We start from the raw sequence: 25,816 nt of genomic DNA, 5'->3' as shown, positions 1-25,816 counted from the left end.
TTCTTTGCTTTGCCACCAGGCTGGGAAGAAACACAGCTGCATTCTGATGCATGAAAAATGACACTGATTTAGACAAGAAAATTATGGGGCAGGGGCTGGAGAAATTCTTTCAGAGCAGACATAGGCAAACTCGGCCCTCCAGATGTTTTTGGCCTACAATTCCCATGATCCCTTGCTAACAGGACCAGTGGTCAGGGATGATGGGAACTGTAGTTCCAAAACATCTCGAGGGCTGAGTTTGCCTATGCCTGCTTTAAGAGGCTCAGGTACCAACAAGAGTCTCAAAAGGGCAGAGAGGGAAGGGCTAGACTGGAGCACATGGGCCACTATTATTGCTGCTGTCAATAAAACCCCAGCAAAGCTATGACTGGCTAGCTGTGCTCTAGTGTTCCTAGGGTTCTTGCAATCTGCACCAGTGAAGGTGGCAAGTTTGTTTGTTTATTGTTGCATTCGTATTCCCACCTTTTCTCTTAGGTGGCTCTCTCCTTCTCCATGCTATCCTCACAACAACCCTGTGAAGCAGTCTAGGCTTACAAGCTGGTTAACAGGCCCAAGGCTGCCCAATGAGCTTCATGGCCAAGTGGGTATTAGAACACTGGTCTTCCAAATCCTTGTCTGATCTCCACTCTGGGTTTCTATGTCTCTTGTCCATGTTGTGGTGAAGGAAGAAGAGACGGTTGCCCTGAAGGCAATGGAGCACAGGCTATCTCATCAGAGAAGCTCAGGAAAGGGCCACACTTCACCTGCTTTGTATGCAGAAGGTCTCCAGTTCAATACCTGGCATATCTAAGTAAGTCTGGCAAAGACTTTGGTCTGAAAACCGGAGGCCCCTCCCTGCACAATGACTGCAGACAGTACTGAGCTAGACAGGCCAATGGTCTGACTCAGTATAAGAACACTTCATCTGATTCTGGTCTGCTATTTTAAGAGAAGGACAGACTTCTTCTAGGTTCCAGAAGAGGAGCTTTAGCTACTGCAGTCACTTGGGATTATTCAAGGCCTCAACGCCTTTAGGAGGGCAATGTCACACACAGATACCATCTGCCAAAACCAGGGCTGAGACACTTGGCCCAGTGGGCCAGATTTTCCCACCTTCAGCTCACAGGCCAACTTTGATAGATGGGCAGGGCCACCCATCTGCCAATTACCCAATGGGCCAACCAGATTCCCCACCCCTGGTTTTGGCAGATGGTACCAGCATGACGTTATCCTTGTGTAGGCCTTGAGTAATCCCAGGCACTAGGTCACTGGGGAGAGAGGGCTAAGAAAGATTGAACTCCCTGGGCATCAGCTGACACACAGTGAGTTCAATCCTGCTTTGCCCAACTGCCTCTCTACCTGCTGCATACTAGACATCACAGGTGATATGAGGTGTTGGACAGGTTGGCGTGGTTTGGGAGCAATGGCCTGGCAGGCCAAATGCAGGGGGGGCACAGCCCACCCTAGGCCTAAACTATCTGGATTTTGGGTCCAGTGTGAAGAAGAGGAAGAAGCAGCACAGAGAAGCAAAGCTCTGGAGGAAGACAAATTGCATCAATTGTGTCTGTGGCCTGAAGCTATTTAATACTGTACATGGGTGTTCTCCAGGTAGGGGAGTGTGGTGGAGTCTCCTTCTTTGGAGGTCTTTAAGCAGAGGCTTGACAGGCATATGTCAAGAATGCTTTGATGGTGTTTCCTGCTTGGCAGGGGGTTGGACTGGATGGCCCTTGTGGTCTCTTCCAACTCTATGATTCTATGATTAACATTCAGCCCACTGGTGAGATGCAGGTGTGCAAATGACTGTGCATGTACTGGAAGATCAAAAGCTTGCCACTGCCAAAGCCAACTGGGAAAGACACAAAGCAAAATTCAGGAAAGCTGATATTCTTGGCTGAAGCCTGGGAGTGGGCCTTTTAAAACACAAACAAACCCGCGACAGCATCCAAGCAGCGACAGCCTCCTAGAGACAGAGTTAAATATTTATCAGTGCTGAGATGATGTACTGCCTGGCAAGTTTCCCCGTGCAGCTCCTTTGAAAGCAGAGCTTTCCTGACACTAGGAATGCTTGCCTTCTGGGATTCTCTTGCCTAGTAGATAAAGGGAAGACATTTTACAGCCCTACAGCTCAGTCTTATCGCAACAGTACACGGAAACATTGGCTCTTACCTTTCTTGAGGTTGGAAAGGGCGGATACTAAGGCTGGGTCAATGTCGCAAGGGACCCCTGCAGCTGTGGCTAGTTCAAAGATGCTCAAGGTCACCTGAAGAGAAGGGGGAAAGGGCAGAACCAGGTGTTAGAAATGCTGCTGCTGGGCCTTGGTCTCTTGGTCTCACTGCAACATATCGGACCTGGTTGGAACATGTACAAAAATAAGGTGGCAAGATTCTGGACTGTAAGACTGCACGTGGGGAATATAATCTTTTACTGCTCTCCATGTGCACTTAAAAAAAGGAGGCAGCACACATCATGGAGAAAGGGTAGTACTTTCCTGCTATACTAGTTTCCTAAGGAGGGCAAACAAAAAAATAGGAGGACTCACGCAAGAGACAAAGCTAGCTAAGACATGGCATTTCACCTAATTTCAAGCTTAAAAAAACCACTGCACTATTTAACAGAATTTCAGATATGGTAAATACGTTACCTGCTGCCTCAATGGCATATACAGACATGGAGACAAATCCTACTAAAGCCCAGAAGTACCCAGCATAAACAATGAAATCAGGGCTTCTAGCATGGGAACACCAAGTAATATCATGTGTCAGAATCAGTCCCACTGAGAAGAATCAAACAAACTGTGGAGCAAGGGAACACACTTCCTGATTTATTAATGGAGTCGGGGGGAGGAAACCTCTTACGGACCCACAGTTTTGAGCCTAGCTACTATCCTTCCATATATATGCCCAAGAATTTATTTGATTTGGTCCTTCACAATGGTCAGCTGCTTTTCCAACCACAAAGCTGTTCAAGGCAGAACACATATCCACAATAAAACTGTAGTACAATATGAGCAAAACCATAAAGGATCATCTTAAGAAAAACCATACCCAATATGAATAGCGCTGGCAGCTGAAAAGCTGTCCCGAGAGTTCAGAAGCTAAGTAAGTATCCATTCAAGGGCTGAGAAACTCCCCAGGGTCCGGCATAGGCAAGCCTTCTTAGAGGACTCCTTACAAAGTTGGGGTGTCACCACTGAGAATGCTACACTCTGGGTCACAGATAGCATAACCTCTTAAAGAGAAGAGATCTAGCGCAGGCATCCCCAAACTGCGGCCCTCCAGATATTTTGGGCTACAACTCCCATGATCCCTAGCTAAGAGGACCAGTGGTTGGGGAAGATGGGAATTGTAGTCCAAAACATCTGGAGGGCTGAAGTTTGGGGATGCCTGATAGAGTGTCTGTATTATTGAGTGGTTCATAAGAGAGGAGATGCTCCTTGTGTTATTCTGGGCCCAGGCCATTTGGGACTTTTCTTTTGAAGTGTGCCTATGTATGCATATGCAATATTGCAAGGGAAAATGGCGGATGGGATCCAGCAGTCACCGCAAGTACCAGGGACAAGGGTAAAAAGAATAAGAAGAATAAGTAGATGTAGAGGCCTTGAGCAATGGTCAGAGAAGGCTGCCAGGTGTGATCTTGTCCAGAAGGCAATTTAGGGCCCTCCAATTCCTTGTACTAGGCAAATGTGCTGACATAAAAATCTAGCTGAGAAATATGCTAGGGAAGCAGGCATGTTGACACTCCCTTCCTCCCACACTAGGATCTTTTTGACAGCTCTTCACCCCTATCATGCTTCCCTGGATCTGAGCAGTCAGAGAAATCTCCCTCGTGTTCCCTCTCCCTGGCAGCAGCAATGAATACGATCGATATGAAAGCTGGGGAACTGACACTCAAATCACAGGAGACATGAAACGAGACAACCGAAGGCTTAGGTCCTTGATTTTACTGCAACCTCGGAAGCCCCCTTTCAGGAATTTTAATTCACCTTCCTGAAACACCCTTTACTCCCTTTGCCATCATCACTCTCTCTAGCACATCTCCACTGTTCACTGGAAATCCCTGCTCTCTCTCCTTTCCTGTGAATCATTTTGTGTAGCTTATAAGTCCTCTGGGCGTGGAGGTGGGATGCACTAACAACACATCCTGCACCACTGGCACAAAGGGAACCACTAGACTGGTGTTTTTAGGCAAGTGTATCCTGCAATATCCTGCAGTATCCTGCAATTTAAAAAACCTTTTAATGAGGGTGAAAGAGGAGAGCGCAAAATATGGTCTGAAGCTCAACATCAAAAAAACCAAGATCATGGCCACTGGTCCCATCACCTCCTGGCAAATAGAAGGCGAAGAAATGGAGGCAGTGAGAGATTTTACTTTCTTGGGCTCCTTGATCACTGCAGATGGTGACAGCAGTCACGAAATTAAAAGACGCCTGCTTCTTGGGAGAAAAGCAATGACAAACCTAGACAGCATCTTAAAAAGCAGAAACATCACCTTGCCGACAAAGGTCCGTATAGTTAAAGCTATGGTTTTCCCAGTAGTGATGTATGGAAGTGAGAGCTGGACCATAAAGAAGGCTGATCGCCGAAGAATTGATGCTTTTGAATTATGGTGCTGGAGGAGACTCTTGAGAGTCCCATGGACTGCAAGAAGATCAAACCTACCGGTATCCATTCTTAAGGAAATCAGCCCTGAGTGCTCCCTGGAAGGACAGATCGTGAAGCTGAGGCTCCAATACTTTGGCCACCTCATGAGAAGAGAAGAATCCTTGGAAAAGCCCCTGATGTTGGGAAAGATTGAGGGCACTAGGAGAAGGGGATGACAGAGGACGAGATGGTTGGACAGTGTTCTCGAAGCTACGAACATGAGTTTAACCAAACTGCGGGAGGCAGTGCAAGACAGGAGTGCCTGGCGTGCTATGGTCCAAGGGGTCGCGAAGAGTCGGACACGACTAAACGACTAAACAACAACAATCCTGCAATATGTTCTTCACACAATAATAGTGGACCATTGGTGGACCTGGTATCTGATGAAGTGTGCATGCACACGAAAGCTCATACCAAAATAAAAACTTAGTTGGTCTTTAAGGTGCTACTGAAGGAATTTTTTTTACATTGGTGGATTTGTTTTGCTTTATTAGCTTCCCCAATGCTACCCCATCATGGTTGTTCAGCAGCTATAGCACACCAAGAGGGAGGAAAGAATGTTTGTGGTATGAAAAGTTACATGATTTCAGCAGGAAGTTATAAGATATGCTCTAGTTAGAAATTAAGCAGTATGACGGCTCCAAAACTTTTGCAGATGTGAATAGTATGCTGCTGAATTATTTGGCTATTGAGTCTCTGCATGTTTTACCGCAGGCACACTGACATAATGTATCATGCAATGCAACATGCTTCATGCAGAAGCCCTTAAGTGTGTAAAGCCAAGTTGCATGACCTCCTTTCTATAAGGGGGAAGAACCATGTGAATCAGTCCTCCATGTGTGTGTATCGGCTGCTGCATGGCAGGAACACTTCATGTGTGGAGACAGGGGAGGTGGGGCCCATGACTGCTCCTGCATCACATAAATTGGGCCGCAGTACTAGCTCTGTAAACTTATGAAATGGAATCGCATGTCCAGTTGCTTCCAGAAAAGAGGGAGTTGTGGGGAGAGAAAGAGAAGAGAAATTAACTAAACGTGAAAGGCTTCTGCAGATTTCATGTAAGTTGGCACAGTAGGCAGTTGGGGGTTGGAAAAAGTTTTAAAACATTTATAGTTGTTAAAAGCAGAAGCAACCAGCTACAGCTGCCTTGAGCCCACTCTTGTGCGCTATCTGAAGCAAGAGGCTGTGAATGACAGGGCATCCACCCCCCTCCTTGGGCAGCCTGTGCCAATTAATCACCCTTGTGGTTAAACATTGCAACTTATTTCTAAATATTTTTCTAACTCTTAATTCTTGGGTGTTGCTTCACATTCTGTCTTCTCCAGCTAGTGAAAGATCAGAGAACTCTGTGGAGTGAAAAGGAAACTCACTGCCGAGGCTTGAAACAAGACTATCTGGGTGTCCCTCCATCTTCTTGGAAGACAAATTTCTGGGTAGCAAGGCTAGCCCTACACAGCAGGGTTACAAAATGTGTGGCTGGCCAAGTCCTTCTAGCCACGTTTGGTTTTGGAATCAGCCAAACAAAGGGGGATTGACTCCTTCCTGCTGGGCATTGTAAACCAGACCTTTACAAGCTCCAGTTCCATAGTAGATGCTCAGTGGCTGATTGCCTGCATTGGCCCCCAGTGTTCCGATCTCATGTATATGCAGCAGGCATCCCCATTACCCAAAGCATATGCCGCATGGCTTGGCCTGAACTGTCACTTTTCACCTGTGTGTGGCGGGAAATGTGTCCTGACCTGAGGGCATGGCAAATTAACAACAGCAACAACAACCTGCATAGTGTCGGTGCCATTACCCTCCCTGCTGGTCTATCTCAATGCTATTTGTATACAAATAGCACACACACACACACGTAAGAAACCAGAAGGCAGATCTCCCAGTTATCAATACCCAACCCCCAGCTCCTCCCACCAAAAAGTAGTTTGGGTTCCCTTCCAATTTGATCCATAGCCCATTTGAGGGAACTTGCCTGTTCCTACTTCTTGAGAGCACCCATGTCTTTGCTCCCAAAGGCATTTGCTTGTGTGGATGATGATGAGGAATTGAGAGAGGTGCGTGAAACAGCACCACCTAGTGACACCAGGATAAGCCAGGAAATACTCCTTTAAGATGCACACGAACGGCTTTTAAAAAGCTCCGTGGGACATGGCCTTTTTCATTAGTGCAACAGTTGAGACTCTGCTGCCATTGCTTTTCCTTTTATCAAAAAAGGTGGAGGAGGGAGGGAACATTAGAAAAAAGCTTACTCTTCAAAGGGAAAGAGAAACCTACAGTGCCAGATCTGCCCACCTACCCTGGAGAAATGCTGCTTTGAAAGAAACCCAGAGAAGAGCTGATGTCTCTAAGCAGTTGAAAAGAAGATGGTGGCAGCAGAACTGCAGGGAAGCTAAGCAGGGCTACATGTAGCTATGCAACAAGGGCATCAGTTCCTTTCAGCTGGATTCCTGCACTCAGCCAGCTAAGCCCGCCTTGGGGACACCTGAGGCTGCAACATCAGCATGTATACAGCCTCCCGGAAGCCCCAGATGATGCTGATGTGGCAACACTGAGGCCAGCACCACTACGGAGCTGGTCCTTGTCAGTAACAGCAAAACATACACACCTCTAAGTTAAAGCAGCAAAGCCGTTGCCAAGTAGTACATTCTAAATTTAGGCAGTTGCAGGCTGCCCGAAGTCAGGAGGTGTGCAGAGCTGCAAGTTCCAAAAAAAACCTATTTCGACTCCAGCACAAACGCAAATCATGCAATAGAAATCAGACACCCTCATGCATGTGGTGCTGTATTTGGGTAATGGAACTTTGTTCAGGCTCTTGTGAGAAGACTTTGTATAGGAGGAGGGAGCTATGTACTGGACAGTAAGAATAATGGAAGTTAAAAACTGGGCAGGGGGCGACAAAAGCAGGATACCCCAATAGTCCCCTAGGCTAGATACAACACTGGGATGCCTAATCTCTGAGAAGGTAGTCCTTGAGATCAAGCCCACCTGAAGTAACACCCCTTTGGCATGGAAGCCCTTGCATGCATGCATGTGTGAGCACATGTATGGTTCCTACAGGTAATATCTTATTTAAAATTCCTTTGAGTCCTGGCATTTTTTTAAATCTAAACACAGCACACTGCAGATCTTGCAAAGAGAGAGAGCACACATCTGTAGATACATAATAGTGATGACCAAGCTGTGGCTTGTGCATGTGCTGGAGTGATTAAGAACCACAGAAAATTAATCACTTTAACGGTGTTCATCCTTTTCCTGGAGCTTTTCACATCACCAGTGCTTGAACTTGGGGTGTGTGCTGTATTAATAAAGTCCCTTTGCCTCCCTCCCTCCCTCCAGTTTTAGCCAAATCATGCCCTCCCAAGGGGGGCTCCGACTCCATTGCCCTGCTCTCACAATTCAAGTACTGCACAGCAGTATGCAGGTTCTCCACTTCCCCATTCTTTCCAGTCACTTGGCCATGTCCTTCTCGCACTAGTCAGCTTGGAATCAGTGGAGGCTTCCTATCTAACAGCTGCCGCCCCCCAGCTTCCCACCAAACCACGCCCACGGCCTGTAATAGTTGGCCCTGGTCTTGTATAAAGGGCCTTCCATGTCTGCTGCAACCAACTCCTAAGGGAACAACCTGACCATGATCCTGGTTTCCCACAAGCCTGTGTCTCTCTTGTTCTGGATTGCTCCAGACAGAGACTGATTGGTGCCCCCACTGTCATTCTGCTCAGGAGAAATGTTCACCATCTCTCTGATACAATCCAAAATACCTTTCCCCCTGCAAGTGGCTGGGGATGCAAATTAGTCTTCTCTATTCACCCACATAGTTGTAATTAACTCTCAGGCTGCATGGGGGGGGGGGAGTTGAGTAGGTAGAGAGCCCTAACCGCCTTGCCTAGGAATTCATCAGTCTCCTCATTTTTATTGAGGAGGAGGAGGGAGGTGTCACAGACCAAGGAAGAAAGTCAGGGGACTCAGCATAATTTAGGAACTTCCATCATTTTGTAACTAAAGAGCACATTTAAGTTTGTAAGGAAAGAGGGATGCAGCTGGCGATCATGCAGAGCAGTCCAGCTGTACCTAGTTGTGTTAGCAAAAGCAGCACATGTGCCAGGCAGAAAAATATAATGCTATGTCTGTCTCTTTATCAAGTCTGTTTTGCCAGCAAGCAGCTTTTCCCATCGTACTCAGCAATGACTTTACTTCATTTAGTCTTTCAATCCATGCATTAATTTTCACTGCCTCTTCTTAGCTTGGGAAGGGGGAGCTTCAGACCCCAACTGCCTCTTTATCTGGCTCTCGGGACACTCCTGAGGCCACACCCCTTATCAGCCCTGTTCTGCATCTTCCTTGGGTGTTTATGCCTGACTAGAATGTGTCCTCGGACTCTGATAATGATTCTTGCTTGCCTGGGTGGAGGATAGAGAGGAATGGGCGAGTGTGCATAGACACAAGCCTCCCGAAAAATGATTAAAAAATTCATTTATTGTTTCACTGCCTTGTGGGGCCCAGAAGGCTCACCAAAAAAGGAATGCAGACCTAGGGGTGAAAAGGGTTCCCTACCTCCACCCAAGATAATGCCATACATGCACCCACCATCTAAACACCGTTTAGGGCCCGGGGGGGGGGTGTCAGGTGGAGGCTGAGGAGAAACAGGCATGCTAAGCCAGGGAATATGCCTGTTGTCTTTGTCCATGGAGTTTTCTTGGCAGGGATACTGGAGTGGCTTGCCAGTTCCTTCTCCAGGTGGATCACGTTTAGTCAAAACTCTCCACTATGACCTGTCCATCTTGGGTGGCCCTCCTTGGGTGGCTGGGGGAACCCGGCCAGATGGGCGGGGTATAAATAATAAATTATTATTATTATTATTATTATAGCTCATAGCTTCTCTGAGTTATTCAAGCCCCTTCGCCATGACAAGGCATTGATCCATGAAGGGGTATTGATCCATGAAGGGAAGCAGAGACATCACCTTGCCGACAAAGGTCCGTATAGTTAAAGCTATGGTTTTCTCAGTAGCTGGACCATAAAGAAGGCTGATCGCCGAAGAATTGATGCTTTTGAATTATGGTGCTGGAGGAGACTCTTGAGAGTCCCATGGACTGCAAGAAGATCAAACATATCCATTCTGAAGGAAATCAGCCTGAGTGCTCACTGGAAGGACGGATCCTAAAGCTGAGGCTCCAATACTTTGGCCACCTCCTGAGAAGAGAAGACTCCCTGTTGGGAAAGATTGAGGGCACTAGGAGAAGGGGATGACAGAGGACGAGATGGTTGGACAGTGTTCTCGAAGCTACCAACATGAGTTTGACCAAACTGCGGGAGGCAGTGCAAGACAGGAGTGCCTGGTGTGCTATGGTCCATGGGGTCACGAAGAGTCGGACACGACTAAACGACTAAACAACAACAAAGCCAGGGAATGTGGGATTCAAAGAACCAAAGCTACTCTCACAGCAGCATTCAGGAAGCACGCAGGAGAATTGACTCACCTGGCAGAAGCTAAGTTATATAGCAGACTCTTCCCAGGCATTTTTAATACCAAATAGAGTTAAATTCACCTTTATGTCCATGTCAGGATCAACAAATTCCTTCAGGCACTCGATGGGGCCCATCAGAAAAGGGCAGTGATTGGTGAACACCTGCCAAGAGTCAGAATGCAAGAAGTGATGCAACAGAGGAGAAGTGCTGATTCTTCTTGCTTGCTATGCCATATTGCCTTCCCTTCCCATAAGTCCTGCTGCATAAAACCATTATACTTTATCATCCAGCACGATCGAAAGGAAATCAAGGAGCAGGAATGAATGCTTTTGCTCTGGGAATACATACACAGATTTGCGATCACTCACCTCTCGAAGGCCCTCTTGCGCCAGGGACCTGAACCACAGAATCTCCCCAATTATGGTCATCCTCTTCAGAACATTTTCTGTTGCTGTGGAGAGTACATTATTATTGGTCCCAATTTTCTAGCAGCCACAGAATTCCTGAATGTGCATAACTTGCTTGGTTAATTCTATGGAAAACAGTACAGTCCAACCCACTTTAGGACAGAAACCCCAGTAGGGATGTGTAATGTGGTTTCGTTATTTGGATATTTGAGCAGGCATTCTTACAGCGCTACACCTTCTAGAGGGTTTTCTGAACTTTACAGAGTTATACAAACCTACAATCACAAGAATTCCTTTGCCTATTTGCAACGGCTTTTTAAAAATTGCTGCTCACAAGCAGCAAAGGATTATTTCAGCTGTGCTTCACTCCAAATGTTTCCATTCAAAAGGCTGCTTGGTAGCTTCTGGAGCAGAGAACAGAAGAACTGAGGCTGTGCAACACCTTTGCCTGTCACCTACCAGTTAGGCGGGGTAGCAGTGCAGCCATCTGCTCTGGCTGGTAGAAGTTGGATCGGATCTGAACCAGTACATCCATATTCTCTGTCACTAGTTTCTAAAAAGAAGAAAATTAAGTTCTATCACATAGACTGAAAACTGGCCATACAGATGATGTCCTGACAGGGCAGGTCATCACCAACCATGGTCCTGATGTTGTGCATGAGTCCAAGAAATACCCCCACCACCCCACACTAAGGTGGTGGTGAGAGGTGGCAAGATGCTGAGAGAGGGTGGAAGGGAAAGGAGATGGGGGCTGAGTCCAAGGGGCCAACCATAAAGCCCAGCCAGAGAGGTGATGGACAGTTGTGTCTTCCCTGGCAGTCAACCCAGAGGGAAGGAGCTTGATGCTGCCATCCTTGTGGCCCCAAAGTAACACTCCCCAGCCAAGAGAAGGGACTATGGTCTGCTAAAGGCCCACTCACAGGAAATGGATGTGGCTATACAAGAGAATGACATGCTGAGGAAGAAGGATCTCCAGAGCTTGTTTCAGAGTCAGAAACTAGGATGAGAAGGCACATAGTTAATAGATAACTCTCTTTTCTTCCTTCTGAGGCCTTGAGCAATTGGTTGACAACAAAGGATAGCCTTAAGTGTTCAACTGAGTGGAGCCTGATGCACCACCCTGTACACTAGGATTGTGCTCTCATCAGTGGGTGACCAACTCCCTCAACCCTGTGGATCAGTTGCACAGGAGAACCCAGCGGTAGCACAGCACACAGCAAATTGGTTGGTTCCACTGATGCATGTGAATCAACAGAGGCACAGACATAGGGGAGCTCATTTTGACAAAAGCAGTCCAGCTCCAACCTGCCCATTCCTTCCCACAAAACACAAGGACATTTACAACACTCAGATGCTCTGTTCTAATCAGTGCCCCTGACATACCTGCCAAGTTCCTGCCGGAAAAATAAGGGGTCGGACCGGAAGTAGCAGACCGGAAGTAGCGCTGCCGCCATTTTGGAACTAGGCGGAGCATGCTCAGAAGCGACTTTTGATGCTGCTCTGCCCAGTTCCCAAATGGCCGCCGTGCCAGAAGTTGCGCTGCAGCCATTTGGGAACTGGGCAGAGCAGCATCAAAAATCGCTTCTGAGCATGCTCCGCCCAGTTCCAAAATAGACGCTGCGCCAGAAATCGTTTTTGCGCATGTCCAGAGACTCTAGACATGCGCAGAAGGAGCCTCCCCCGGCTGGTAAGTAAACCGGGGGGGAACAAAAAAATCCGTTTTTTCAGCTGGGAACAGCTGGAAAAACGGGGGTTTCCCAGGGAATACGGGAGACTTGGCAGCTATGGCCCCTGAACCACTGTTCACACTATATGTCAGAGCTGAGTTGCAGGACAGCAAAATGGAGCAAGCTCCCTTCTCCTCCTGACTTCATACCTTCAGTTCCACCATTTGCGAGGTGATGTGCCACATGAGGTTATCACTTAGGAACTTCATCCCGTAGGGCCCGAGGAGTTCTGCCAGGGCTCGCATCTCTGCAGAGGGAGGAAAAGGCAACAGCATACTTTGCAGACTAGCAGCAGCCGTAGTGTGACCAATTCTTTATTGCTGTTCCCTGTGGATGTCTGCCAAGTGCTGGTTCCTCTCTTGACTATGCAGGCAGCAACAGAGGCCTATGCCAGCTAGACAAACTGAGAGGCCTTGCCCACCTTTCTCTGTATTGTGCAGGACGTCTCAAGCTCTCATTGGCTTCTCTAAGCCCCGTCTTCCATTTGGCTGAACACTCCTTGCAGGACAGGTCAAATCCTAACCATGACTATTTGGACAGCCAGATAAGGATTAATCTCTGCTTCCTCCAACTTCCTGAGCTCCAGCTTCTATGGATTGCGTCTTCAGATTTAAACATCCACTATAATCCACATGACTGTTTGCCCAAGATAAAAGAAAATGGGCCTGCTGGTGGATTTTGTGGCTTCTAATGAGCAGCAAAGTCACAGAAACATACAGTTGGAGGGGACCTTGTAGGCAGTTCAGTCCAACCACTGTCACAATGCAGGAATGCACAATGCAAGAGCATCATAAACTGATGTCTGTCCAAAGGAACAAGGGAGAGCCAATCACCAATGGTTCCACGGTCAAACAGCTCTTACCATTAAGGTTTTCCCTAAAGTAACATTAGTCCTGATGGCTAGGGCGGGAAAGAACAAGTCTTCGCTATGTGACAGGCACTTGGGTATTTGAAGAGTGAGATCATGTCCCCACCCCTCCCCATTCCTGGACAAATAACCACTCATCATGGCGTCACTGTGGTCAGTCTTGTTGCCAAATTCAGCTCAAGAACTACCACTGCAACTAAGCCTTGGGTGCTCCAGGCTGGGCATGTGAGCACCTACCTGAAACATCAGAAAACTCTTCAGCACTGAAGGCCTGCTCCCCTTCTTTGGGTATACCGACAAAGGTCTGCATTGATGGGGAAAGGACAATGGAGCCCATGCTGGCTTGGCGCAATAGTGACTCCAGGTACCTGGGAGTGACAGCAAAGGAAACATGATAATAATTTAGCTCAACAAAATGCTGCTGAAGGAGTCATAGCTATGGTGCATGTGCTACAGCTGATTAGCGGGTGGGGGAGGGGAGCCATGCCTATGGGAAAACCTTCTTAAACAGGACTTTGGCCCAAAGTAACAACCACCTGACACCTACCTGCCCCTCTTACTACTGCCACCGACCTTTTTTTAAAACAGAGACAGAGATGACAGAGTTGAGCCATATCTGCTGATCCTTTGTTTCCATATGCATGAGTGGGGCTGCTCAGTACTTTGGGAAAGCTCTCTGCATATACTTAGAACTCTCTTCATTAGTATCTGAAATATTGGCATTTAAAGCAGACTCTGGGGCTCGTCCTGGGGAGTCTTGAAACAAATTATGTCCTGCCTACTATGACAGTACGTGGGATGTGGGTGGCGCTGTGGGTGAAACCACAGAGCCTCGGGCTTGCCAATCAGAAGGTCGGCGGTTCGAATCCCCGTGACGGGGTGAGCTCCTGTTGCTCGGTCCCAGCTCCTGGCCAACCTAGCAGTTCGAAAGCACGTCAAAGTGCAAGTAGATGAATAGGTACTGCTCCAAGTGGGAAGGTAAATGGCATTTCTGTGCGCTGCTCTGGTTCACCAGAAGCGGCTTTGTCATGCTGGCCACATGACCTGGAAGCTGTACGCCGGCTCTCACGGCCAATAACGCGAGATGAGCGCCGCAACCCCAGAGTCGGTCACGACTGGACCTAATGGTCAGGGGTCCCTTTACCTTTACCTACTATGACAGTACAGTGCCCCAACCAGCCCCTCCATTTTCCCAGCCACATACCAGTTGGTATAGAGTGTGGTGAGGGTCTGTTCTCCACTTGCATCCAGTGGCTGGGTCTGCTGCAGAAGCACGTTGCGGAGGAGGCGCCCAGTATCCAGACCTATGTGATGCATCAGTGAAACCAGGAAAGTGGTATAGGCCTGCACACCTGCCAATGCTTCTGAGGGACGTGCCAGTTCTGGGGAGCTTGGGTTTGGCTTTGCCAGCCGCACCAAAGACCTGGGGGTGGGGATGTAAATGGTTATTGGATGTACATTGGCCAAAAGAAAAAAGCACCCAAACACCACAGCCCCTACATAGTTGGCAGCTTGATGTTCATCACTCTGCCTACCTCTCAAGCTAAAGTTTCCCAATATATAGTGCTACGCTGAATAGCTTGGTTTTTCAATGAGCACTGAGGATCAGGTGATGTTCCAGGCCAGGAAGACAGGTCATATCTACTTGCATGTTTGGGACAGAAATCTGTGCTCTACTGGCAGCGGCAGGGGGGGAGGTAGGTGGCAGTACGAGAAAAACATAAATGTAGCCAGCGAAGGAGACACAAGTCTGAGTTTTCCAGCTGGCTGCCAAGAAGCAGCCATGGGGAGAATTGCAAGGACTTAATGCTGTTGTTTTGGGGGAAATAGTGGTCCTTTGGAAATTAGCAAAGTTTGAGCATCTGCTCCCCATTGCTCAACTCATTAGCCAGCACTGAGCCCAGCCCAGCTCCTGTCAGGGTGATGAGAATATCAAGTGCTTCGCTGTGATCCTGCCAGCTCTGTTCTGGGACTTTAATCTTTGCAGCAATCACTTGATTCGCTGACTGCTCTTTCTGTATACAGTTAGTCATAATCACTTTGCCACAAAGAATGACGAAACAAAAATTAAAATATGAAAACACCTACAATACATTGTTACCCATAATATTTCCACAAAGACAAATCAAAACAGTTTCATAACAGATACATGCTTCTTTAAAAAAGCCCCCACTATCAAAATAACTATGTCATTACTAAGGGGAAGAGAGCAACCTAGCAGGTGTTGGTAACTGAATGGGCATTTTAAAAGAGCAGAAGGCAGTCCCCAGAGGAAACACCCTTTGGCTTAGATGGTAAATGGCAAAAATTCTCGCCTCTGTCATGGCTAGTCAAAGCCAGCTGTCAGAACCTGCTGCAAAACCTAACCTTAGCAGCTTTGCCGATTAAGTTAAGTTTTGCTAAATACGAGGTCAGCTAGCTCAAATTGTGAAATCTTACAAGCACATGTTCAGGAGATGCAGTCACCCGGACTGAAGCACTAAGCCAGGCATCCCCAAACTTGGGCCCTCCAGATGTTTTGGACTACAATTCCCATCATCCCTGACCACTAGTCCTCTTAGCTAGGGATCATGGGAGTTGTAGGCCAAAACATCTGGAGGGCCGCAGTTTGGGGATGCCTGCACTAAGCCAACAGTAGCAAGTGCATGGGACAGAGGACAGCAACAACACTTTGGGGGCCTCCAACTTAATTACACATCACTGTAAGTACACTTCAGTGTAATTAAGCAAAACTCAAGTGTTCATATCTGTCAGGCGGACTCCCTACAGGGACCCTCCCCCAGTCATCCTGACCAGCACTTTGCCCAGTGACAGCGCTAGCAGCGGGTCAGCAGGAGGGAATGAGGAATGGAACGGAGTGGAGAGGGGGCTCCAAGACGTGTCAGAGCCTCGGCACCGACCCAGCTGGCCAGAGGAGGAAGGACAGCGCAGCGAGGTGTCTGAGCCTCTGCAACGCTCCAGCCAAAGGACGGGAGAAGGAACGCAGCCCCTTCTGGTGCCCAAATTGAGGCGCGCGCCCACACGCAGGGCTAGGGGGTGGCGCTTTGGGGTGCCCAGGCTTTTATGCTGGTCCAAGACGCGAAGGAAGCCATTGCCGGGTTCTGAATCGGACTATGCAGTCATGTTTTCTGATATCTCTGCACTGTAAATAATCTGCACAATAAAGCTCTTAAAGACAGAGCAGACTGGAGCGTCTTTACTTGAGAGTAGCCGCAACAATCCCCTGACAATATCTAACAAATCCACCCCACTGCCACCTTCCTTCCTGCCTATCCCACATCATCAGCACTACTGAGCAAAAGCTGTAGCACACGCGCCATAGCTGTGTACTTCTATGGCTTCTCTCGAGAACAGACGCATAATGAATACTGCCACATCACTTCCTGCTGTGTCCCTCACGTCCTGTACCTGCTAAGGCGTGTCTCCAGCTGGCTGCTGAGGTACTCTGCTGGAGTCACCGTGTGCTCAAAAACAAGGAAACTGGTCACGTTGTTTAGGCTCCAGCAGATCTCAGTCAGTGTCAGGTGCAGCTTGTCCAGACTGGAAGTGGGGGTGGAGAGAAGATGATAGTGGGTTAGAGCAATTGATACCAACTGCCTGGTTTGCAGGAGGCAGAGAATAGAAGAGCAGGAGTACTGGCCAGGTGAGAACCTCATCAGTCCAACTTCGCAGGTCAGATGTAAGAGCCAAGGACAGAAGGAGGGGCAGCAAGATACTCTGTCTTCCCATTCCCTGCTCTTCTGATCATGTCTGTTCACACACACACACACAATATATGTATATATGAAAATGCAACGTATTATACCCAAAATGCCCTATCTCTGATAAAACAGGCCCAATTATATTGCATATTCAACATGTAGCAAGTAATTTAAAGCATAAAATGCCATTACAATCATACCTCAGGTTGCAAACGTGATCCATGCAGGAGGCACATTCGCAACCTGCAGCATTCGCAGCCTGAAGCATGCATCTGCGCACGCGCGTGACACAATTCAACACTTCTGCACATGACATCATTTTGTGCTTCTGCGCATGCACGAGTGCCGAAACCCAGAAGTAACCTGTTCCTATACTTGGGTTTGGCGCGGTCCACGACCCGCAGTGTTCATAACCCGAGATATGACTGTAGTTTATCGATCACCCACTCTCCCAAGCCTGCACTCCACCCCAAAAACAGAGTGTAGCTGGTTTGGGTCCTCCCATTTATTCCGTCCTCTGGTTCCCTAAGGACACCAGAATCACATCTTGCTACCGCCATTCTAGTTTTCCCTTCAGGGAAGCACCCCACCCCACAAACACACAATAGGAACTATGGATGTTCCCAGTGTCAGACTTGCACCACACTGCTGGGTAAATTGGAGCTCATTCATTCCACCTCTGACTGGCAAGTCATTATAAGTGCACCCTTGATCCTATTTTAACCGTATGGCAGTGTTTCTGAAACTTGGGTCTCTAGCTGTTGTTGGAATACAACTCCCACCATCCCTAGCTAGCAGGACCAGTGGTCAGAGATGATGGAAGTCAGGGGCATCTTAGCCATAGGGGCTAGTGGTGCGGAGAACCACGGCACCAAGTTCTGGAGGGTGCCAGGGAAGAGGTGGAGGCTGGACGCAGCACCTCCTGGCATCAGCTTGCTGCCCTCGTCCGCCTCCGCCATGCCGTGCCTGGAGCTTCCACCCTGCCAGAGGAGCTGTCCTCACCCGCCTCCACCATGGTGCGCCGCGGCTGGAGTCTCCTCCCTGCCAGAGGAGCTGCCCTCCAGCACCGCCCTCACCCGCCATGCCGTGCCACGGCTGGAGTCTCCTCTCTGCTGGAGGAGCTGCCCTCCAGCCCTGCTGGCAGCGCTGCCCTCACCCGCCATGCCCCGGCGTGCCCTCCAGCTGTTGCCTGCCCAGAGGGAAACGTAGGGGTGGGGGTGGGGTGCGCTGGAGGGATCTGTGCACCATGGCGCCAGATAGGCTCAAGACGGCCCTGATGGAAGCTGTAGTCCAACAAGAGGTGGAGACACTGCCGTAAGGCTTCAATCACGCTGGTATGGAGACGTTTAAGCATTAACGCTGCCCATGACGTGCTACATGGGTTCATTGTGGACTTACTTGGTGACCAGGCTGCGGTCTTTCCGGTGGCTCTCTGCACCAGGCTTGTCCCTCTCTGGCTCTCCCTTCTTGGACAATGCTTTTTGGGTCCTCTTGTTCCGAGCCTTGCTGATGGTGGCAGCACAGTGCTTGGGTAAGAGCTGGGAGACATAAAAGAGGCGAGGGCGTTATGTGTGGGTGGGTGTATTAAGAAAGGGTCTGTTGCAAATCGCAAGGTGCGTTGAACCAAAGGTGAAATGTTCTGGAAGCCCTGCAAACGCCATCTTGGTAGTCAAGATGACCCCAAAAATAACTGGTAGTTGTTGAAATAATGAGCTCGTCTATATTTACGTTTCCTTGCTTTGATATATGCTAATTGGCTTGCTTTGATGCTGTGCTTATCTTTGGCCTTGCTTGGGATGCTGGGTTCTAGGCCCAGAGAGGGGAGAAGGAAGCTTTGGATAGCTGCCATCTACGGCCTCACCAGCCAGGTGTGATGGGAGGTTCTGGGGAAACTGACATATGCTGCTTTGCGCATAAGGCCTGTTTGCTTGGGCGCAGACAAGTCATGATGACCTCTCACTGTTGTGGTGCCCCTCCCGGGTCTGTAAAGGCAGTGAGGCCCTGCACGCTGTGTTATCAGTTTACATCTTTCTTTAATAAAGTGCTAGAACTGGCTATTCTGGCGTTCTAGGCGTCCTTTTTTCGTAACTCTGCATCAAATCACTTGCGCAAGCCCTCCTTGGGGTCTGTGGTTCAGAACACAAGGGTAGCAGGGGTGAGGTGGGGGTGGAGAAAAATCATTCCCTGGGCAATCCTTGCTTCAACAGCCGGGCATGGTCTCTGGTCACCAGGAACCTGTACAAGGCAGTCATTCTGATAAATCCTTTGCGGACTCCTCACTCCAGCTGCCCCCTTTTTTGCATTGTGCCTAGGGTCACAGTGCACTCCTCTTGCATGTGGGAGTGTTCTCTCAGTGCCAGGTAAGTGTGCCGTTTTTGCTCCTTCCCAAACTATCCAAGACTTAACAGGAGCCACTGAGAACTGAGTCAACCTCTTTCATCATATAGCTACACAGCCTCATTCGCATAATCTCACCCTGGGTTGCATTCCATTAAAAGGGTGGAGGATCTCACTACCTGGGAGAGTGCTGCCTGCTGCACTGACAGAAGAAGGAATCACTTTCCCAGAGAGAAAGGGCTTGTGCTCAGCAGCTCTTTCTGATATTTTGATTGACTCTGACGGTATTGAATTGTATTAATTGTTTTGACGGTATTGAATTGTATTAATTGTTTGCTTCGTTCACATGCAACTGTGTTTGATATTACAGGGATTGCAATGTTATGACGATTATTGTGAGCCACTCTGAGCTCAACATTTGTTATTGGAAAAGTGGAATATTAAATCAAATCCTATCATTCCTTTGTCCTGCCCAAGAGTCTGCAACCAGGATATGGCATTTTGGGTAAGATTTTAACTCTGCTCTTGATGTTTACTTGAATGTGTTCTAGAAGAGATTGGATTATCAACCTGCTATGCCACAGTCAGATCCTTTGCACATCAATGCTCATTCTGCAGAACAAGTACATAACATAGGCCTCATGCAGAGAGGAAGAACAAATCAGATTCATCAAGCCAACAATCCATGCAGGTTTTTTTTGTTATTTTTATCTGCTCTCATATGATTTTTATACCATTTTATTGTAGGTAGTTTTGCCTCTTTATGAGACATTGGATTTTACTGTGAGCTGCATTGGGTGGGAAATAAATGTAACACAATAATAAAACAGGAGGATTCAAGCTTGTCATTCAAAGTACAAGATATCTTCTAGTTTCCAAATCAGATTTTATCTACCTGGGTTCCCCTCTTTCATTCCATTTTGGCCGGCCATCATTTCTGAGTTCAACATGCCCAGGAAATGTCTGGCAAGCTGAATTAGTCATACATTCTGCCCAATCTTCCCCATATGCCCCAATCACAGAATAGTGATTCCGCTATCCTAGGCTGCACAGAACTCCACAAGGATACTGCCACTTCCCCCACTTTCTTCACGCCAGTCCCAGATCTGCCTCTGATGCCCTTTCCCCAGCGTCCATAAAGGAGTTGGCTTCCTACCTGCTCACTCAGGTTGCACTGCTCGGCAGAGGCATCCAGGATACAAGAGCAAGCCTGTTTTGCCATCTCTTCCAGGAAATTGTTGCACAGGCCCAAGGCACAGCTCTGCAGATGAGGATACTGAACCAGGAAAAGAAAGAAGCACCTGAGATCTACAAGGGAGCCTTAGGTGCCATGCTTGCTGCAAGTCTCTGCTTGCTGCCCCTCTGAGAGGCTGTGAGTGGGCACTTTTCTGGTTCATTGTCACAAGAATGGTGCTCCAAAAGCCTGCTGACACTGTAGCCTCCAGTAGTGCAAAGCTCTCTGTCCACCGACAGTGGGATTTATTCTTGAGTAAAGTGATCATAAATCTGCAGTCCTACCAGCTTAATCCTATGCATTTTTTAATCCAAAGAAAGGTCTACCGTGTTCAGTAAGGCTTACTTCCTAGAAAGTTGCAGCTTGAACAAAAGTAAGGGTGGAATTCAGCGTCACACTATTACGATCAGTCCGTCAGCAAAAGCATTTCTGCTTGCCAGATGGAACAATTTCCCCTCCCCTCCCCATGCTATTTGGGGGTTCTCCATAGTTCTGGAGGAACTGTGGAGGAGGAGAGTGGGGAAAGTCCTATTGCTTTCATGGGAGTCCTTGTACTAGTGCACCAGGTTACTTGACTCTGGCCCTGTATTTTCAAACCCACACAGAATAAATTATTCAAATAATATACTTCATTTATATAAATGAATACAGTGGACAGAGTTCTGCTTTTCTGGTTATCTTGGTGCAGGATTTGACATTTTTTATCTCAAAGTAGCTAAGGGACCCAGGTGGCGCTGTGGTTAAACCACTGAGCCTAGGGCTTGCCGATCAGAAGGTCGGCGGTTCGAATCCCTGTGACGGGGTGAGCTCCCGTTGCTTGGTCCCAGCTCCTGCCAACCTAGCAGTTCGAAAGCACATCAAAATGCAAGTAGATAAATAGGAACCGCTACAGCGGGAAGGTAAACGGCGTTTCCATGTGCTGCTCTGGCTCGCCAGAAGCGGCTTTGTCATGCTGGCCACATGACCTGGAAGCTATACGCCGGCTCCCTCGGCCAATAATGTGAGATGAGCGCGCAACCCCAGAATCGGTCACGACTGGACCTAATGGTCAGGGGTCCCTTTATCTTTATCTCAAAGTAGACCCAGCTCTGACTACAAGGCAGGGGCATGAAAGCTGAACTCATATAAGCCCAGTAGGGGCACTCTCAATGATTTCACACTTGGCGTCTTTGCTCTCTTAGCTCCAGCTGCTTCTCCACGCCCTCCCCAGCACATGCATACGCACCTCCTCGGGGCACAATGGATGGGAGGCATTTCTGAAATCGGCACACAGAAGCGGGAAAGCAATGGAATAGCGCAACATTGATGGTTCCTCCATGGTGGATGCAAAGAGTTTCTCCAAGAGGCGCACATAGAAACTGTTAAAGGAAGTGAGACATCAGGAACCAGGGCAAGTGGGAGCAATCAATGGCACGCATGTGGAAGTTGCCTTACGCAGAGTAAGACTGTAAGTCCATTGAGCTCAGCATTGCATATAAATATTTTTGGGTGGGGAAGGAGTGTTTCTGAAAATTACCAGTATGCAAAAAGTAAGTACTGTAAATAATTAAAAGTCACAAAATTTCAATCTATCAGAAAATTAAAATAAAAGGAAGGGAGGAAGCCAGGTTCAAAGTGTGTGTATGGAATGTCAAAGTTAGCTAAAATGGGTGGGTTTTTTTTAAGTTGAGAAGCCATGGCGGGGGGGGTAGGGGAGCTGGGGGGAAATTCATGTGGCAACCAATGCACCCCTTTGGTTTCAGATAGTACATGGGCAGACGAGTCTAAAAAGCCCAAGACACAAACTTCCACAGCTCTCTAGCGCAGGCATCCCCAAACTCCAGATGTTTTGGACTACAATTCCCATCATCCCCGACCACTGGTCCTGTTAGCTAGGGATCATGGGAGTTGTAGGCCAAAACATCTGGAGGGCTGCAGTTTGGGGATGCCTGCTCTAGCTGCTACATGGCTCATTTACCAGAGGTAAGGTATTTAGCGTTAACTCTGGAAGTGTATACTCAATTCTGACCAATTCCAAAATGGCTGCAGCGCGACTTCTGGTGCAGCGGCCATTTTGGAACTGGGCACAGCAGCATCAAAAGTTACTTCTGAGCATGCTCCGCCCAGTTCCAAAATGGCGGCAGCGCTACTTCCGGTATGCTACTTCCGGTCCAATCCCTTATTTTTCAGAGAGGAACTTGGCAGGTATGGGCTTGACTAGAGCAGCTCAACAGAATTTCAGACATAGGTTATTCCGAGTCATACCTGGAGATGCCAGAGACTGAACCTGAGACCTTCTACAAGCAAGGCGGGTGGTCTACCACTGAGCTATGGTTGTTCCCCATAGAAGCATAGGTGCTTCTATGTGCCAATGTGCACCGATATGAATGTGTGAACTTTAAAGGAAGTTCTCTGGTTTGAGAGTAGTCTTGCTTCTCACAGTGTACACATTTTTTTTGTCCTAAGTTTTGAAACACTGCACCGTTTGCCAGGCACGTAAGCAGTATACACATCACCGCTCTGCTCATCAAGCCCCCTGTGTTGTCCCCCCATTAACCCCTTCTCATGCCATGCAACTACTTAGCTGGCTTTTCACCTTCCCAAGCCTATTTCTGAACCCACTCTTCTCGCGTATTCTGCATCCCCATGTCCATGCCTCCTCCTCCCACTCCTTTTGTGCAACCCCTTCTGCACACACCTAGAGCCTTGTGCTGCAACTACGAAGCACCATTTTCCCCTTCTGCCCAATGATGAAGCCACCATCCTCTCCAATTCTGCAGACCCTTTCATATCCCTGCTTTCATCCCCAATACCATTCCCATGCCTCCTACTCCCTCCTTTTTTGCAAACCCCTTTGCACCACCGTTTTCATCTTTATCTCCTTTTTCTTAGTCCCTCATCCTTATTTTTCTCAACTCTCAACTCACACACCCATTTCACACACTTGCTCATTACTTCCTTAGCACAATCTGAGCTGGCCACAAACAGTACCACACTGCAGCCAGGATGGTTGTGTGAATTGGCACCCTCTTTTCACCATTCTTTATACCCAGAGAACCTACCTATGGTGGGGCCTTTATTTTCTAACCTTCCCTTAGAAACAAAACCCAACATTTGCCATGTAATACCAAACCAGACAACTATGCAAATTAAATGCATTGATGCAAATTATGCCAGGATGCATGTGTTCTGGTAGCCGACATGCTCCACCCTGTGTGCCCCAAATCTGCTTTGCTGTCACTATTACCTTCCTCCATACCATATACACACCAGAATATGGAGACGTCCGATGTCTCGACCATCAAGTCCTCCAAAGAGTCCAGCATCTTAGTGTGAAAGACGATGAGATTCATCACCTTGGCAATGTCATGATTCTCCCGCAGTTGCAAGGGAGCCTTACTGACGCTGGTGTATGCCTAGTGGGAGGGGGGAAAAAGAGATCCCTTGGGAGAAAGAACCCATGCTCTCTGACACTTCACCCTAAATACTGAGAGTAGTACATTGCTGTTGTTGGCATCCATCTGTCTCAAGACAATGGGGTGTTTCTCCAGGGGCGAAGCCAAACTGCTGGAGAATCACAGCACCTGCTGTGGCTGTCGAGGCCAGCAACCTGTAACTGCTGCCTCCCACATTACTTTTGCTGTGTTAGCAACACTGAAGTGACCTCTCCAGGGTGCGAGCCTGGGCAGCGTGTGTAGAGGTCCTGGACTGCCCAGACAACAAGACCTCTTGGCCTCACTGATATAGTCTAAAGGAAAGCAGAGTAACACATTTGGTACCAGCTGGACTGTAGGAGTTGCTGGAAGGAGGCATACAAAAGGCCAACCAACCATCTTAGGGACTCCAGATTTGTGTAGAGCAGGCATCCCCAAACTTCGGCCCTCCAGATGTTTTGGACTACAATTCCCATCATACCTAACCACTGGTCCTGTTAGCTAGGGATCATGGGAGTTGTAGCCCAAAACATCTGGAGGGCCACAGTTTGGGGATGCCTGGTGTAGAGTTTACTCCTTAGTATTTGCTTCTCCCAAACATGTTCCACAAGGCAGTGGGTACAGATTTTTCCTTGGGGAATCTTCTTGCAGGATTTTTCCTTGAGGTTTACTCCTGAAGCCTTTCTCATGAATGAGTATAGCCACTGGGCAGCAGAGGTTTAGGATGGGCTACCTTCCCAGGTTGACGAGCCCCATCAGCAAGATTGCTCTAAACCAGTGTTTCTCAACCAGAGTGCCTCCAGATGTTTTGGGACTACAACTCCCATCATTCCTGACCACTGGTCTTGCTAGCTAGGGATGATGGGAGTTGTAGTCCCAAAACATCTGGAGGCACACTGGTTGAGAAACACTGCTCTAAACTACAGAGTGACAGGGCCAATTCACATACATGTATACATCATTTGATCACACAATACTTGACGCTTCTCAACTGAACACATGACTGCCTCAGATGAGCAATATTACATTTTGAGTGTTAATCAAAAAATAGTAAAATTGTATTGCAGTAATGGCTCATTTACACACACACACACACACACACACACACACACACACACACACACAATAATGCTAGACTCAGTCATTATGGAATATGCAGGTTCAGACCTCAGGAATGTGGGATCTGCTTTTGTTACTTACTAGAGCAGGCATCCCCAAACTTCGCCCTCCAGATGTTTTGGGCTACAATTCCCATCTTCCCCAACCACTGGTCCTGTTAGTTAGGGATCATGGGAGCTGTAGGCCAAAACATCTGGGGGATGCCTGTACTAGAGCCTTGAGATCCATCAACAAGAAGCAGGTCCAAAACAGCGACTTAGCCAAGCAAACACATGCTAAGTATTAAAGAACAGGATGCCTCTGATGCTCAGGAATTTGTGATAAGTTCCCCAACCAAGCACTATGCAGGGGATCCCCACTTACATGGGGATTATGGTCCAGGCTCCTGCACGTGTAAGTGAAATCGTGTGAAGTGGGGAGCACCCTCTAAACACCCTCTCTGCCACTCTTTCTCCAACACATACCAAAAATACTGTATCCAAAAATATCCACAACCAGAACCAAAGCTCTGGGGCCGGCAGCAGGCTGGTGGACATGCAGGAAAGTGGCTGCAGCTGTGCTACCCTGCACACCAGTTGCCAGGCAGGGAGGCTGGGCAGCCTGAGCAAAGCCCCGCTGTGCCTTCAGACTCTTGAGGGCTAACCCACTGCTTTGGATATCCCCCAAAGCATTCTTTTTTGGCAGCTGAATTTAGGAAAGGTTTTTAATTGTTGCTACTGTTAAGACAATGGCAGAAATCAGAAAGCCAATCCACTACCAGAGATGTACCAGATAAATCAGAATACACACAGAGAGACAGAAACAGACAGACAGACAGACAGAACTTTAGCTTAAGCATCAAGAAATGCTTCTTGATGACAGGAACAGCATTTGTCAATAGAAAGGCCACCTGAGGTCTTCAAACAAAGGCTGGGCAGCCTTGATG

General features: G+C 48.1%; 1 protein-coding gene across 1 annotated transcript in view; it reads right to left on the bottom strand.

Moving 5' to 3' along the window:
• Positions 1–25,816, bottom strand: part of NCKAP1L (NCK associated protein 1 like) — a 72,823-nt gene that overhangs the window by 17,442 nt on the left and 29,565 nt on the right. The window contains exons 16-27 of the mRNA XM_035101287.3: positions 23,609–23,754; positions 21,585–21,717; positions 20,282–20,401; positions 18,187–18,326; positions 16,496–16,627; positions 14,292–14,510; positions 13,325–13,455; positions 12,369–12,466; positions 10,952–11,045; positions 10,454–10,536; positions 10,166–10,246; positions 2,146–2,239 (exon numbers count right to left, since the gene is read on the bottom strand). Of these exons, the coding sequence (XP_034957178.3) occupies positions 2,146–2,239; positions 10,166–10,246; positions 10,454–10,536; positions 10,952–11,045; positions 12,369–12,466; positions 13,325–13,455; positions 14,292–14,510; positions 16,496–16,627; positions 18,187–18,326; positions 20,282–20,401; positions 21,585–21,717; positions 23,609–23,754 (1,471 nt within the window). The remainder of the gene's footprint in view (positions 1–2,145; positions 2,240–10,165; positions 10,247–10,453; positions 10,537–10,951; positions 11,046–12,368; positions 12,467–13,324; positions 13,456–14,291; positions 14,511–16,495; positions 16,628–18,186; positions 18,327–20,281; positions 20,402–21,584; positions 21,718–23,608; positions 23,755–25,816) is intronic.

Source organism: Zootoca vivipara, chromosome 2 (genome assembly GCF_965207765.1).
Source record: "Zootoca vivipara chromosome 2, rZooViv2.hap1.1, whole genome shotgun sequence".
Lineage (NCBI taxonomy): Eukaryota > Metazoa > Chordata > Lepidosauria > Squamata > Lacertidae > Zootoca > Zootoca vivipara.
The sequence above is the reverse complement of the archived record's forward strand: the minus strand, read 5'-3'. Positions and strand labels throughout refer to the sequence as shown.